Source organism: Dromiciops gliroides, chromosome 3 (genome assembly GCF_019393635.1).
Source record: "Dromiciops gliroides isolate mDroGli1 chromosome 3, mDroGli1.pri, whole genome shotgun sequence".
In the NCBI taxonomy this organism is placed as follows: domain Eukaryota; kingdom Metazoa; phylum Chordata; class Mammalia; order Microbiotheria; family Microbiotheriidae; genus Dromiciops; species Dromiciops gliroides.
This window is the reverse complement of record NC_057863.1, coordinates 480,285,664-480,303,051: the sequence shown is the minus strand read 5'-3', so window position 1 is coordinate 480,303,051 and position 17,388 is coordinate 480,285,664. Positions and strand designations below refer to the sequence as shown.

Below are 17,388 nucleotides of genomic sequence, written 5' to 3'. Positions count from 1 at the left end.
TGGCCAAGATCAAGTTTAATTTATGGGGTGTCACTGGTTAATACTTTTAAAATATGTGTTGCTTATTATGTTGCACCTAACATTGTGCCTTTGAAATATTTATGGATAATTGGTTTCTTTTACATTTCCTTATTATTTTAGCATTTGATACATTCTCTGTCTGATATAAGTAGATGACATTTTCCCACTTGGGGCAACATTGAGGTCAAGTGTCATGATGGAGGCTGCCCAACAACACAATGATTAAACCTAAATATAACTCACAATTTTTTACTCCTTTTTCACCTTCCAAATGCAGAAAACTCCACTTCCTCCCCAAATAGGGTAGTGAAATTGTGTCAAGACTGAATGCTAAACACCATATTTCTGGGGACAATACACCTCATTAGTTACAATTTTTTGTTTTTTTTATAAATAATTTCCCTCATGTGGTAAATAAAGACATTGCCTAAATATTTTCTCCCAAACAATTAGCTTGCTGATTCAATACTAAGGTATTCAACTCAACTCCTCCCCCTCTGAATAAAGTCCGATTTGGTGACACACAGAATGCTAGTATCCTATCTTCCATCTCCAATGCATCTTCCCACATTTCATGTCATTGTGCTCCAGTGTTTCCAGTCCTGGGAAGCTACATCATTGATGGCGGAAAGTTCACTATTCGACTCACACAAGATAGACTTTGCATGACTCAGAGGTTTTTTTTGTTGTTTTATTTAAAGGACACAATGAAATCTTTTATAGCAATTATAGGAGACAGTTAATTCATCAGGAATAATTGTTCACCAGACTCACTCTATCAATGTGAGGAGAGCTGAAAAGCAGGAAAGTGGCAAATCACACTTGGGCACAGAAATTGGCAATGAGGCATTGGCAAATGGGCTGGGGTTCTGTTCTCAGGCTTTTATGAAATATTAATAAGGGTCCCTCTATGGGACACTCACATTGCACTGTATGCACTTCCTCACCCAGTCATTATTTAATAGGCTGTAAGAAGTTCCTCATTAGTAAGTGAACATCCACTTTTGGCTTGGGATGAAAGCCTTCTGTATAAGATGGTCAGTTTTATTTGGTTGTTTGCTCAACACAAAGTCCTGGTAAAGTGTTCTTGGGTGAAGTGGTCTTTAAAGCTCTCATTTGACTCAAGGTTTTGTTTTGGCACAAATTAAAATTCTTTGTCACATACCTAGTCTGGGTTCACATTCTCATACTCAAACACATGCTATATGCTATATAGCAATAGCTCTGTGTATGTATGTTTGTACGTATGCATGTGGCCCAAGAGACAGGCAGAATGCTAAGACAGAGGCCATATTTATCATCTTCCTAAAAAGTTTTCTTCAATTACTGGTTTCCCTCTGGCATTTGACCCACTTTTACACCCAGGAAATGGGTGGGAAGTTATTAAGCATCTTGCAGATGGAAAATAGAATCAAAATCAAAAGTGTCACAATACAAAAAGAAGAAATCTATGTCTATGGAAAATTGTATTTTGATTTTTCAGCATATTTCAAACTAACTAGAATTAACATTAGGTTTGTTTTTGTCTTGTTAATTTTCCATACTCCATCTAATGCTTACCATTATGTTCCCCCCACCAGTGATCTATCCCAACACATCACTAATGACTCTGCCTTTCCTTTCTTTGTGAATTTGCTGACATAGTGTAGAAATGCAATTAAACCAACTCTGTACAGGATCTCTGGATGTATTTGCCTTTCCTATATTTAGTCAGTAACAATGGCCAAAAAAAAAAAGCAAACAACAGGTTTTCAAAGAAAATGTTTCACTAGATTGTATAAGATCCTGTGACACTATGTTAGAATGAGGAAAGATTGCTCCAAGAATGGACTGTTAGTATTTTTCTACTGTTCTCTGTCTTCTTATAAGCTCCTAAAGCATGAAGTTATTTCATACTCCAAATTTGACCTTCTAGAGAGCTTGAAGAAAGCATCCCTGAGATTCCAAGTATGTTCATTTTATTTTCTTAGAAAATCTACCACTTTACCTGGAAAAAAAAACTAATAAAGAATTGTTAGCTAAGAATTCAACTGAATTCGTACTATCTAGATACCCAGACTCGTGAGCAAAAAATTAAGGGAGCAACCAAGGAAGGCTCTACAGGAGATCTAACAGGATAAGGCAGAAGATGGGATACCATGGCCAAAGGCTAAAGGGATTGGCACAAAAGGAAATCTGGGCTGATGCATGAACCACAGAAAACTGGTGGTATTTTTCCCTCATCACTAAGTTATTAGCGTTTTTTTAAAATTATTTTGGTCTCTGAACTATTTTAGAGTGTATAGACACTGAGAGGAAGAACATAGATATAAGGATAAGCTACAGTTTATTCTGACACTGCATCCCCTGACTAAATTAAATTGTGCACAATAATAATTACAACACTTGACATCTGCATGGAGGTTTATGGTTATAAAATGTTTTTGTTTGCATAAACTCAGTGACTCTTACAACAACCCCATGAGATAGGCAAGGCCATTTTACATATGAAAAAACAGGCTGAAAGGGTTTGGCAACTAGACTAATGTGGCACAGTGGGTAGAATGCTGGGTTTGGAGGAAGGTAGACCCAAGTTCAAATCCTGCCTCAGATCTAACTAGTCAGGTGACCCTGGACAAGTCCCTGAACCACTCTCAGCCTTAATGTCTCCATTTGTAAAGTGGGAGTAATAATTGTACTTCACGGGATTGTTGTGAGGATCAAGTGCATCTAAATGCTAGTTATTAAATCATTATTAGTAGAGCTATTACTTGAACCAAGTTCCTCTGCTTCTCATTCTAATGCTTTTTCCATCATATCATGATGCTTCTAAGTTTCATAAATATGGAAATCAGTAATTGTAGTTGTTGATTACATTACCTTATGTTTTCAGGAACTGTATTATTTTATTAATTTTATTTTATTTTAGCTCTCTCCCCGCTTCTGGCCTTTGCTGTTCCAAGGCAATTTCAGGAAATTGAAGTTTTCTGATTTTTAAAAATTAGCTTATAATTTTTTTAAATCTTATGATAAATGTTAATGTTTGCCAATAGGAAAGAAGTCTTTTGACAAATGATTATTTTAGGTTTTTCTAGAAGCAGTGTAAAATTCCATTGCAAGAGCTTTCCACACATGTGCACTCACACACATGTGCACATACTTCATGAAGAGCTGTGTGGGTCATGGCCAGGAACCAATATCCCAATGGCTATTTTACAGAAGGGAAATTTGAAGTACAGAGAGGTAAGTGACCTACCAAGGCCACACAGAAAAATTGTTGGCTGTGCCAAGAATAGGATTTTTGTCTTCTTGATTCGCTGTTCTCTATCCACCCATCCAACCATGTAGTGATATTGAATAGCTATTAGTTGCTGGCAAGTAGGCATATTTGGGGAAGTTATTTGCAATTTGACATATTCTTACATAATTATTTAGTACTAATTGATCACTAAAGATAATGAGTTTAGAATGATAGAATGGTGATGATGGGCACAGTGTTTGTGGCACAGTGGAGAGTTCAAATCCAGCCGTAGACACTTTCTAGTTGTATGGCCCTGGGCAAGTCACTTAACCTTGCCTCTGTTCCTCATTTGTACAATGAGCTGGAGAAGGAAATGGTAAACCCACTCCAGTATCTTTGTCAAGAAAACCCCAAATGGGGTCACAAAGAGTTGGACACAACTGAAATGACTGAATAACGTTAACAAAATAAGTGAACAGATGGTAATAAAATTTCCCAGCATACTTTAAAAAAAATTATACTCATTGAAAAGCCTACTTAAAACAACTTAAGTTTGACACTTCTCTTAACATTCTCCAGTTTAATATCCTTCCTACATTAATGTGCCTAGAATTGAGCACAATACTCCAGATGTGGTCTGACCACGGCAGAACATGATGGGACTTTAATTTTCCTCATTCCTGGAATCTCTGCCTTGCTTAAAGCTGCCCAATATTACATTCAAGTTTTTTTGAATATCATGTCACACTGTTGACTTGCATTCAGTTTACAATCCAATAAAACCCACAAATCTTTTTTATATAACTTATTATCTAAACGTGCTTCTGTCATCTTGTACCTGTGAAGCTAATTTCTAAAAGTTCAAATGTAAAGCTTTATATTCATTAAATTTTATTTTATTAAATTCATTTATTCATGAAGTATTTATTTAGCACTTATTATGAGATAGGCACTGGGGAACCAAAGAAAAACCACCAACTTTCCTGCCTTCAAAGCACTTACATTCCCTTAGGGGTGGGGCTGGGGGGTAACAACATGACCACAGATAGGAAAATGCAAAATATATACAAGATAATTTCCAGTGAAAAGGGATCAGGAGAGGTTCTTGTAGGAAGTCACATCTGAGCTCAACCCTGAAGAAAGTTCAGGATTCTAATAAGAAGAAATAGACTAAAACCCCAAACAACTATCAGTAAAGGGACTATTCCCCAAGGAGGGAGAGTATTCAAGGGGCACATGAATTGAAGAAAGTGAACTCTGGAAAGGAAATACATTAATAAAAAGTTGACAGTCTTGAGCCTGCCAATAGAAGTCACCCGCAGGGAATTCCTAGTATGTTCGATACACTAGCAACTGTGGGGAAGGCAGCAGAGGGTACTTTTAAAAAATGACATCAGCAGTTCCAAAACTGGGCACTAGAGGAGTATATGGGCTGGACTGATGGACAGATGAGAAGGTCCTAACATCACTATGATTATTAGGTTCAGACCTACTACAATATCTTGGTAGAAAAGCAGGCTCAGGATATAGAAGCAATAGAGGAAGACACTAGGATAGTAGCTGAGAATTAGGTTGGAGACTTATTTAGGCATATAATTTTCTGGGAAATGACTTGAGAGCCTCTTTGAAGTACAAGGCAATTTGAAAAAAATGGACTAGCTTATTTAATCCATTTTTTTTTCATCCCTTCAGAATTTGTGAAAATGTGGCTAGCTGGAAAACTAAGTTTATTTTAGGCATGAGTCTCTTCTTCATCAATCTGTCCGCTACCACCAGGTTACCCAGGCCCCGAGAAATGTCCTCTCCATGAATCAGGAGAGGAAGAGCTCCTTTATTCTTCCATTAGGCTATACTTGTCACAAGAGATGATGAACTCCTTAAAAGCAAGGACCATATCCAATCTGTAGTCCCTTAGTAAGGGGCTCTTAGGCAGAGCTAGTGGATGAGTAAGTGACTATTTACAAAGATGACTTAGGGGTCCTTGTTCTTCAGCCTAAACAGGAGAAAGATTAATAAGCTTCTCATAGGGAGCTGGGCAAAGTCAAAGGAATTGATGTGGGTTAAGACTTAGTCCTACCAAATGGGTAGAACTCACCCACAGGTCCATCTCCAGGCCACAACCTCCTGGCTGTGGTCACTTCCTTCTCAGCACCCTTTTTGATAGTTTTTCATGTGGGAAATAGAAATAAATAAATAAATGGAAGTCAGAATAAATTGGAAAGTGACTATAATTTTCATCTCCTCAAAATCTACATGTATATTTCAAAAAATTACATTTTGCTTCAATGTACAATTTTCCAGACTCGTTATATTCCTAATGTTGCTAATACGATGATTTATGATATGTACGGCAATTTGCCCTGCATTTCCCGCAACTTATATTCCCAAAATTTTCTGTCAAACCAGCCCTCAAAAGAAGACAGAGTTTCTTGGATGAGACACTAAAAAGCTTAGCACCTTTAAAAAAAGATGTTTACCTCTTCTTCCCCCTTTCATCATCAAAACAATTCCTCCTTGTATTGATTTACAAAGGTTCTGTAGTCATAAATGAACTCCATTTTTCTCGTTCGATATTGAGAAGAAGCCCATGGGGAAGTTGGTCCACATATTATCTCTACTTTACATGGCAATTATACTGATACAGAGACTCAGACAAACCTCTAAAATCCCTAAGCAATCCCTCCTTGTCTACCCCCTCCAATTGTTCCTTTCTTCCAGAATTATCTTCCTTACACATAGATCTGGTCATGTCACACCTTTGCTCCAAAATCTTCTTCACCTACCGAGTCAAGTTCAAAGTCTGTCATTCAAGGGTTGCCACAAGATTGAGCATGACGTGACATTTCCAGGTTTCCTTAATATTTATTGTTCGCATGAAATCTATACCCCAGTCTAATTAGATTGCTCTTTAGCCTTCAAACACACACACACACACACACACACACACACACACACACACACACACTCTGCTTTCATGTGTTTGGAACACATCCTTCCCCTGAATTCCTTATCCTTTAAAGCCCAATTCAAAAGCCACACCCTATAGGAAGCCTTCCTTGATCTTACCAGTCAGTGGTAATTTGCCTTCAGCCCTTTCATAGCACTTTGTTGCAGTATGTTGCCGAAGGAAGAACACTGCATTTGAAATCAGTATGGGTCTAGATTATAATCCTGCCTCTGAGAATCACTAGCACTGTGAACATGGGCAACTTGCTTACCTGGAGGCTCAGTTTCCTCATCTGTAAAATGGAGATAATGACGGTACTTATCTGATGGAGTTGCTATATATATCCAATGAAATAATGTATGTAAAGCTCTTTGCAAATCTTAAAAGTGCTAGATAAATGTCAGCTATTATGATCATACCTGCAAGTGTTGGGTGTCAAATTCCTGCTGGACTGTAAGTTTCTTGAGGTCAGGGGCTGGGTTTTATCTAAACTTTTCATGTTGCCTAGAGTTGAACATAGTGCTCTGCACACAGTAGACTATTAGTAAATAATTAGTAAATTAGTAAATAATTGTAATATATAATTATTCTCAAGCTACCAATGAAGAAGATGCTTAATGCCTTTTTAGAAGATTCTACTAGTGATTTAGGATGAGGAAAGGACAACCCTACTCAGTGATATATATATATATATATATATATATGTGTGTGTGTGTGTGTGTGTGTGTGTGTGTGTGTGTATATGAAGCATACATAATTATCTAATTAATTTTTACCATCACAATTAACAATACTTGCTCCTTTACAGCTTTTTTTTTTTTAATGAGGCAATTGGGGTTAAGTGACTTGCCCAGGGTCACACAGCTAGTAAGTGTTAAGTGTCTGAGGCTAGATTTGAACTCAGGTCCTCCTGACTCCAAGGCCAGTGCTCTAGCCACTGCGCCACCTAGCTCCCCCACTCCTTTACTTCTAACCCAAAATTTAGACGAATAGAAAATAAGTTTTGTTGTAAATTGTCTCTCTTTGCTCATTTGCTTAATGAGTTTAAAAATAAATGTTTTTTCCTGCCCCTTTTAAAATGTCCAGTTCTTCTAATGCCTATCAGGAGAAAGGAAAACCACAATAATATTAATTCAGCCAAAGCAGAATTAATTGAATAAGATACTTTACTATGTAAAATAATGCAGGATTTTTTTTTGGCTAATTTGCTAATGCCACTTAATATCCCACAAAGAAAAAACTAGATGGGCAATATTAATATAATTTGAAAAATTATTCTAATATTTACAGGGCTTCAGGAAACTATGCAAATTAGGTTAAATCTATAAATCTTTCTGATTATAATCTCAAAAAAATTTGACCGTATTCAAGTAATCAATATGTTTGCATTTTTAAAGAAGGCATTTGAGGTTCTGGTACAAATTAATATATTCAGAATGTTAAACTATTTGCCTATAAAAATGGAACCAAAATTTAAGAAACAACTAAGAACTATATTAAGTAGGCAAAGAGAATTTACAGAGTTTGTATATCTACTATTTTTCTTCATCTTACTTTAATCCATATTTTTTAAATGGAAGAGCTCAGAAGGCATTGCAAGAAGGTGAAAAATCCATCTTCAGAAGTAATGTCTCATATTGAAATGTTAAACTAAAGTTTCTGTTCACAACTGAATTCAAGTGTTCATTTTTCTTATGAGCTCTCCATTTCATGTCCTCTTCTGTACTTACAGTCAGCATGGGGAAGCAGCTGGTGAAGTTGGTAAGTTCAGAGTAAGTCATAAAAGAACATTTGCAGAGAAAAAAATCACTCCTAAACACTTGAAAACAAACAAATTCCTCCTTTTGGGGTGTTTCAAGGATTCTTACTTTGGTTGTTTGTTTGTTTTTCAAATTTATTGGGCAATTTTCCCATGACAGTGCTACCATACACGTTGTCATGTTTATAAAAAGAACAATCTAAAATGATATAGGAACAATTTTTTTTTAACAGCAAATGGTAAAAGACATATTTTTTGCCTCTTAGGCCTTAAACCAATGAGAATATTTTGATAGCAATTTCAGGACCAATCCCAGAATCTCACCAAAACCAAGTGAGACACAGGAAAACTGTTAATGTAATTTTTCTCCTTTGGTAGATTTGGCCAACAACATGGAGCAATCAGTTCCCCTTGCCCAGAACTTCACATCCTATTCTTCAGATTGCCTGTCCTGGAAAAATGTAAGATCCTTGAACTAGAATCACCCACAAATAGATAAAAATGGACTCGAAATTTATAAAATACCATACCAGCCAAACCATCCAAGGACAAGATAAAAGACTTAAGTACAATTCCCCATCAGGAAATCCTGACTTCTTGGTGCCAAGTGTTAACACACACCTCCCTCCTTAGGGATCTTTTCCTTTTCTAATAGAGACAGTTATAGTTTACAGAAAATCAAAACAGACACAAACATGCCTCTAGAGGAAAACTGCAAATAATAGTCTGTATTCATTACAACTCATGAAATAAATATTAGATGTCCCTTTACTGTCCCCTTGACACCCTCCCACACATTTGCCTTTATGGACAGCACTGGGTATTAGTTTAGTAACGTTACTCTCTTCTCCCTCTTTACCTCAAAACCTCCCCTCATTTTCACCCATCTTCTCCTCTGTGAAGAAAAGGAAGCCTTCTGCTCCCTATCTTCTGGGAGCCTATCTTATCAATCATTTCCTCTTGTTCTTTCATCGTTGGTCTCTCCCTCTTTACTGGCACTGCTATAAATATGCCTTGATCTCCCTAGCTTTGAAAACAAAACAAAACAACATGCAAAATTATCTTAAATTTGGGACTGTCATGGCTTCAGTCCTATATTTCTCCTTCCTTTTAGTGCCTGCCAACTTTTGGGAAAGAGCTGTCTACACTTAGCTCCCTTCAATTCCTTCTCACCTACCGTTCTATTGAAAATGGCTCTCTTCAAGATTACCAAGGATTTCTTAACCACTCTCAGCTTTCCTCACTGTCATTACCTTTTTTCCCCAATTAGTATCGTCTTTATTATTATAACAGAAAAATGAACCAAAAGGAGCTTTCACACAAAAGAACAAGGCTTGCGTACATAATGCTTTACAGTTTAGATAGTATTTGTCATTACCTTTTATATCACCCACCCTGACTCCTGCTCAACTCTTCATGAATTGAGGTTGGAGCATCATATCTTGGGTTCTCAAAAAACCAAATCGGTCACTTTTTTCTATGATATTCTTCCCCCCCCCCGCCCCCACCATCCACAACATACCCATTAACACATAAGTCAACATCAAACACAAAAGGCCTCAGGGTGTCATTTAACTCCCACAAAGTCAAGACATTTGATTTGTTGGAGAGGCAAGAGAGACAGCCACCCTCAGGCCAGACAATTATATATAGGCAGCAGAGTAGAAGCAGGAACATTCTTATGACAGCTAAATGTGACAAAAGACAGTGGACAAAAGGAAACTAAAGATTATTAGCCTAAAAAGTATAATAGTTTAGGACCACATGGAATGGAAATAAATAATTCCACCTATCTCAGAAGCCTCCAAAGATAGTACAAAGCAAAGTCATTATTGATGTTCAAATGATGACTAGGAGTCACCAAGATAAAGTAGTATTTAACACATATCATCTTGGATATCAGGGAAGTGTGGGAAGATTCCTACCAAACCTGTGAACATGATGGCAAAGTTTTATTATTTTAAAGATGTAAATTTCAGCTATTTGGAAAATTCATTCTTTTGGTTTTTGTTTTTTTTTTCAGGGCAATGAGGGTTAAATGACTTGCCCAGGGTCACACAGCTAGTAAGTGTCAAGTGTCTGAGGCTGGCTTTGAACTCAGGTCCTCCTGAATCCAGAGCTAGTGCTTTATCCACTGTGCCACCTAGCTGCCCCAAATTCATTCTTTTGGGACAGACGCTCCATCTCCTGACAAGCGAGGCATTCCCAGGTTCACTTCCTAACAGAAAAGCACCAACTACCAGTAAAGCTTAGTGAGAGAAAATTGGAGCAAATCCATTGAATTCCAAGATAGAAGGCACTTCATATACCTAAGCTTACTTTTTATTGAATATCTATATTTTAAGATAAGTTCGAATAATGAAGTTTTTTTAAATGTTAAAATCATCAGGAAAACTGTAAACCTTTATTTACATTTCTCCTCTGTTCTGTAGACAACTGTAGGTGGCTTTACAGTAGTCATTCAGATACTCAAGCAGTATTCATAAGGTACCTCATAGGTACAAAACACTATGTGGGGTAAAAGAATGAATGAGCTAAAGTTCCTGCCCTCAAACAACTTCTAATTTGTTAGAAGAGAAAAGATGTATATGGAAAAAAGATTCTGAAAAAATGATATTTTTCTTTCTTTAATCTTTATATCAGACATGTCCCATTTTCTAATCATATTTTTTGGCATTTTTATCTTTATACTACTTTGCAAAAAACAACAACAATCAAAACTACACCTCACAGTAAAGGCCAACACATAGTTGTTAACTCTACTCAGCCTAGATGTACAAAGATGTGGTTTTATCTTGAATTTGATTATTAAGACATTTCCCTGCCCTCTGGACACAACTAAAGACAGCATTCATAAGAAAAGGCCAAATGATGGACAGCAGAAGGTAAAAGGAGAAAGATTTATAAATTGCATCATCTCTTCCTGAATAACTGAGAGATGGCTACAGCAGCCACATCATTTTCTGGTATATCTCATTTCTCATCTAGTATAACAAATGAATGGGAGAAGCTTTATCTAAAATACACTGAAGCACATAAAAATATGTGCACTTAAGAAATTTACAGTACCTGCAAGTTCCATTTCTCTGCAGAAAGGAATTCCAATCCCACGTGCTTGTGAGTCATTTAAAAATAAGGTTGTAAATGAATGTCCTTACCTTGCTTTGGAATGGTTTTGGCTACAAGGATGCCAAATCCACTTAATTGTAGGTTGGGGAACACCATAAACAGTGCAAGTCAGGCTCTGCGGGCTACCCAGTGGATAGAGATTAGGATCTGGAAATGATGATACGGCTTTTTCATAGATTTGGGGTTTCACTACAAAAGATGAAAAACAAGGCATAAATCAATGATTCCTATAATCACTTTCTCCTGGACCACAGGATAATACGAGCTAATGATAATATCTAACATTTATAAAGTGCTTTAAGATTGCAAAGTGCTTTACATATATTATTTCACTTGATCCCTCACAACCACAACAGCTGTGAAGTAGGTGTAATTATTAGGATTACCTGTAACATTCCCACTGGTTGCAAAGTCAGGGAAAACAAGAACAACAACTTAACAATAAAATTCTTCAATTTTTCCAGATAATGTTATTGTAAAAGGAAGTCCAGGTAGCTTCAAGCAAGATTTTTATAAACTATTAATTAACATATTTAAATTTTTCATTTGATTTTTTAACCAGATAATTTTTAAAATAGGAAACTTACCATTTACAATGAGAGTGGTTGTTAGATTTTTGAATATTTTTGCTTGTTTTAGGCTTAGCAAGATTGTATAATCTCCCGCATCCTCTTCTGCTACATCCTTGATAATTAGCGAATAGCCGTGGGCCACATATCGAGCACATTTCTCAGCAGCAGGTAACCCATTCTTTAACCTGTGATTCAGAGTTATCATTAATCAAGTCCCAGCTGACTCTATGACTTCAGCTTTATAACACCAAAGGCCAAATTTGTTCGTGAGCTCCATGATCAACAGTGTCTCTGTGTTTATAAGTTCTGAGCAATGGAGAACACTTGGCAAAAGAGAGCCAATCAATTCAAAGTTTGGAAGAAGACTCAGGGAAATTCGGGGGAGCCCTTCCTGCACGATATTCTCTTGCTGACCCTCCTCACTCTGTGATAAAGCTGCCTGTTGCTTGAAACACTGAACATCAGAGATCAGCTTCAAGGCCCTGCAACTTAACTGTCCAGACTATTCTTCTCGAACCCTTCTCTGAGTGAACATTTCTATGAGATGGGACCCATTTCATCCTGTGATATTTAGCCTGTTTCTGTTACATCATGCAAAGGATGACAGAGTAAAGGAAGGGAATCTTCTTTTCTTTTCATTCAGCAATAAATTCCACAAATATGTAAATGCCTGCTATGGACAAGGCATCAAAGGGAGGCACTTCTAGGATTCCCAAGTGAATAAAGTGAGATCTCTGCCCTCAAGTTAGTGGGAGAAAACAGCATACCTGAATAACCATGGCACACAGGGCTGGTTAGGATTACTGCCCAAGAGAAAAGGGAAGTGTTAAAGGATAGGGGAGGTAGAAGCAAATTGCTCTGTCCAAGATGATTGGGGAAAGTTCTGAAATAAGGTGGCTTTGAGTTTAGCTCTGAAATATATAGAGGATTCCGATAGATGGGAATGGGAGGACAGGGCATTCCAGGCTGAGGGAATGGAATTAGTGAGGCTGAAAAGGATAGGGTGTGTTCTAGGAGTGGAAAATAATCCAGTTTGAATGCATAATGGCGTATGTGCAGGGAGTTCACAGAAAGGCAATTAGCACAGATTGGGGATGGTCATGAATGCTAGGCTGAGGAGTTTATACTTTATTTGCTAGGAAATTGGAAGCCATTGAAGGTTTTCGAACAGGGAAAAGATGTAATCATAGCTATGTTTTAGAAGATTAAATAAAACTAATCTGGTGATATATAATATATAGCCTTTGAGTCAGAAAAACCTGGGTCCAAATCCCAGACACACATATTGGCCCATGATCCTGAGCAAGTCTCTGTCTCTTTCTCACTATTGTTTTTTCTTCCTCCTCATCTTCCCCTCTCTCTCTCTCTCTCCATTTCCCTCTCCTCCTCATCTTCCTCTCTCCATCTCTTTCTCCTACTCATCTTCCCATTTGTCTCTCTCCCTATCTCCCTTCTTCCTCTCCCTTATTCATTTAACTGTATATTTGTGTTATTTACAACTAAGTCTACCAGTTGCAGAACACTTGTAGATTTATAGAGGCAGCTGGGTGGCTCAGTGAATAGAGTGCTGAGACAGGTGTCTGGAAGATCTGAGTTCAAATTTGGGCTCAGAGCTATTGTGAGGATCAACTGAGATAATATCTGTATCATACTCAGCACAGTGAGGGAATTTACACAACAGGAGTATTCCACATCCATGAATACTCAGGTCAAGTTGAGTATCTAGTGAGATGCGAGATGAATTGCTGGAATTCCATTTAAGAAGCTACTATATAAAAGTAGACAATATGAATTCAGGTGATGGAATTTTTTTCTCATTCAGTATTAATCAGTTTAAGAAGAGTCTTGTTCAGAAAACTGAAATGAGAACGAGTGACGTACCAGTAAAAATGACATTGCTTTAATGCAGATATATACAAAGTTTGTGAAGAAATCAGGCCATAATCCCAAGGTCTGTATTTTTCTAAATCGGATGTGCCACACTTAGGGGCATGGTTCCTTTCTTAATAAAAGCATGCTCTGGATTGTACAAATGAATGTACCGAGCCAAGTGCTGGTCCTCACTGTGACCTAATTATAAAGTGTCTCATTTGGGCTTGAGATATTTTTTCTGATTTCCATCAGGCTTCATAAACAATACAGGAGCTGTTGTAAAGCTCTCTTCCAACCAGATCATTTCTTCAGAAAAAAAAAATTGACTGTTTTATTGTGGGCTGATGTAGTGTTTTTATTAGTAATGTCAACAGTCATTTTAGCAATACTTATTGCTTATATATTTCCATAATATGCTATTATTTAGTTTTTACCTACACAAAGTTAATTTGGTTGGGTTACATATTTTGAAGATGGTTGGCGCACAACACTATCCAACAGCAAGAGTAGACTACATTTTTAAAATTCCTCTTTTCAAATAAGGAGTCGGGGGCAGCTAGGTGGTACAGTGGATAAAGCACTGGCCCTGGAGTCAGGAGGACCGGAGTTCAAATCTGGCCTGAGACACTTGACACTAGCTGTGTGACCCTGGGTAAGTCACTTAACCCCAATTGCCTCACAAAAAAACAAAAACAAAAAAACAATCAAATAAGGAGGCAATGACCCAATATAATTATCACACATTGTAGTGAAAAGAGCATTGGACTAAAAGTTAGGAGACCAGGGTCCTGATGGGTCTGGCTCTTATTACTTGTGTTATTTGGGGCAAACAAGTTAACCTCCATGGGCCTCTGCTTTCTTATCCGTAAAATGAGAGGATTGGACCGAAATGATCTCTAAGTACCTTTCCCATCTATATTGCTGTGATTCTACCAAAATGTTCAGTTCTAAAATGCATTGTACATATGTCCTAGGATAGCCTCTATCATCTTGGTGTAATGTGAAATTTCTTGTAGCCCAGTATGTTAAGAATTTACTGCTCTGAATAACTTAGAATCCTGGAATATTTATTAGTTCATAATTTATATATATATTACATAGATGCAAATAAATTCTTAAACCTAAATGTTAGTATTGAAGTCATTAAAATTTATTAAGCTCTATTTTGTGGCTAGCCAAGTCCACTTAGTTGGACTATTAGTTACTCCCTGTTGCTAACTTAAGCATATTGGAAGGGACATTAATTTTTTCAAGTCACTAGGATACATTCAGTTACCATACCACTTGGATCCAAAAAGGCTTAAGGCACCTCCCACATTATTAATAAACATTTATACTTCATCTACTATGTCCCAGGCACTGTGCTAAGTGCTTTTTACAAATATGATCTCATTTGACTGAGATATGATTGAGGTTACTATCTAGGAGAAATTTAAATAATAAATTCCTCTTAATTTCAACAGAGTAGCAAAACACATTGCTTTAGAAAAGATGTTAGGAAACAAAATTAAACTTGGTTTCACCAAATGAGAATTAAGAAAACAGAATATTTTCAGTTTAATAGTTCCCTTTAACTTCCTGTGTAAACTGCTGTAAATATAGTGGAAGAGGATTTAAAAAAAATTTTTTTTAAGTCTTACATTAATGTGATTTTGGAAGCAAAAAATGGAGTGAGGAGAACCAGCTCCTATTCATGTATTCATGCTTCCCTAATCAGTCTGGTAACAATTCCTTTGTTAAAATGCAATGATTTGAGCCAAATATATTAGTGTCAAACATGATTTAACAAAATAACTTAAGATCATAAATAGATTGCACTGTTTTATGTAAAGGTATTGGACTAAAGTTAAAAAAAAAACACAACACTGCTTAAGGGGTTTTTGAATATTCTGTCTTTGAGCCAAAAAATAACTAGTTTAAGTAGGTACTTTGGTCCTCACTTGAAAACGAATTGCTCCAATGCCTACCAATGTTTATTTTACTTTAAAATGAGGTTAACTCACATTTATACAACCCTCTAAGGTTTGGAAAAATATTGTACATGCATAATCTCATTTGATCCTCACAGCCAGTCTGTGAGGTGGGTGCTATCTTTGCCCCCATTTTACAAATGAGGAAAGAAAAGCTCAGAAGGATTAACTTTCTTGATCAGCATCCTTTAGCTGATATGGGAGTCTGGATTTGAACCCAGGTCTTCTGATCTTCCAAGTTCAGATCTCTATCTACTATAGGATATTACTACTTGGGTTTAAATATTTGACCATACAAAATATAAAATAATTATTTTCAGTATTCTTGTTAGAGAAAAGTCTACTTTCTTCAGAATATAGGCTATGCTAAAATCATTGACTAACACATACAGGACAAAGAAGAAAGCCAAGATTTACAGATAAAGAAACTTAGAGTGAAGCTAACAGGCTCAGCGAGTAGATAGCAAAAGAAATGATTACTGAAGAAATAAAACTAATGCTTTGCTCCTGTCCTTACCCTACCTTCCTCTTTTTTGGGTGGAGGGGGTGAGACAATTGGGGTTAAGTGACTCGTCCAGGATCACACACCTAATGAGTGTCAAGTGTCTGAAGCCAGATTTGAACTCAGATCCTCCTGACTCCAGGGCACTGCTCTATCCACGGCACCACCTAGCTGCCTTCGTACCTTTTTTATCTTTCCCCTTCTCCTTCCACATGTGGTCCAGTTCTCAGCTAACTAATGTTGCCTTGTGAGTGACTTATCTTGATTTTTTTCCCCCCAGGAACTTAAATCACTGAACTTCGTGCATTCCCTTACCTATAAAATAGCTTTTAAATTGATATGAAGAATAATTGTGTTCCTACCATACAACCTCTGGCGAGGGAAATGCCTTCACTTTCATGGAAAGCCGATAGGACCGCTTTCCAGCTATCGCTTCAAGCACCTGCTGTTTTCGATGTTTCACAGTGATGAACGGTTTTTCTTTGAAAGAAGAAGTGATTGACATATTAGTAAAAGTCATATTTATTTCAAATAAGCTTAGTGTTTTCTTCAAGGAGGGCACAGAAAGGAATCAGCAAATAGAGCGGAGATTATAACTAAGTCAGTGAATCAGTAAAAATTCTTGTAGTTGGTATTCATAACAATAGTGATAAGTCATGCATGTACAACCCTTTATTGCACTCAAATACATTATCTCATTTAATTCTCATAACGAAAAAGTGGAGATTGCTTATCTGGAAGCATGTAAATTTCTTTTCCCTCTGCCTAGCAAAATGCATCCTATTTGCTCTTTTTTATAAAAACTTATTTTATTTATAATTCATTGAACAAAGCAAGTTCATAACACAGTACAATAAAACAAGATGATTAGCACATGAAACTGCAAATCTACCATTTGTTCTATTTGTTCTTAACAGAAGAGGTGGTTGGCTATACAGATTAAGAAAGTAGCCATGGACAAAAAAAATGAAAAGCTTGAAATATTGATACCTCCTCAGCAGAAAAGCTAGTAGAGATTTCTGGAAAACAATTTGAAGGAGGCAAGGAAGAGGGGAATGGTTGGTCTGGAACTCTCTGGACAACTGATAGGGAATCAAGAGATAGGATGGAGGAGAAAGCTAAACTGACAATTAAGAGATGACCTTTCTGCTCTTCTCTTTTGAGTTTTTCTACCAATCAGCGGAAGGAGAATGAGAACAGGGAATGGAACCTCTTTTGTGGGGTCTTTATTGTATTTAACTTGAAGTTCTTCTATTTGAGAACTTGAGGAATAAGATAAGAATTCTACAAAAAAAAATAAGTTGAAATTATTTTAATTCTAAGTAAAAACTCATTTATGTATCTTTTTTAAAGTTTTGTGATTACTACAATAATGCCAAAGAAATCTTTGCATAAA

General features: G+C 36.7%; 1 protein-coding gene across 2 annotated transcripts in view; it reads right to left on the bottom strand.

The window, feature by feature from the left end:
- Window positions 1-17,388, bottom strand: part of FLT1 (fms related receptor tyrosine kinase 1) — a 204,539-nt gene that overhangs the window by 128,676 nt on the left and 58,475 nt on the right. For both annotated transcript variants that reach the window (XR_006355646.1, XM_043994779.1), the window contains exons 8-10: window positions 16,355-16,472; window positions 11,664-11,833; window positions 11,106-11,265 (exon numbers count right to left, since the gene is read on the bottom strand). Coding sequence is in view for 1 of the 2 variants with exons in the window: in XM_043994779.1 (XP_043850714.1) it covers window positions 11,106-11,265; window positions 11,664-11,833; window positions 16,355-16,472 (448 nt within the window). In the remaining variant the exon portion in view is untranslated. The remainder of the gene's footprint in view (window positions 1-11,105; window positions 11,266-11,663; window positions 11,834-16,354; window positions 16,473-17,388) is intronic.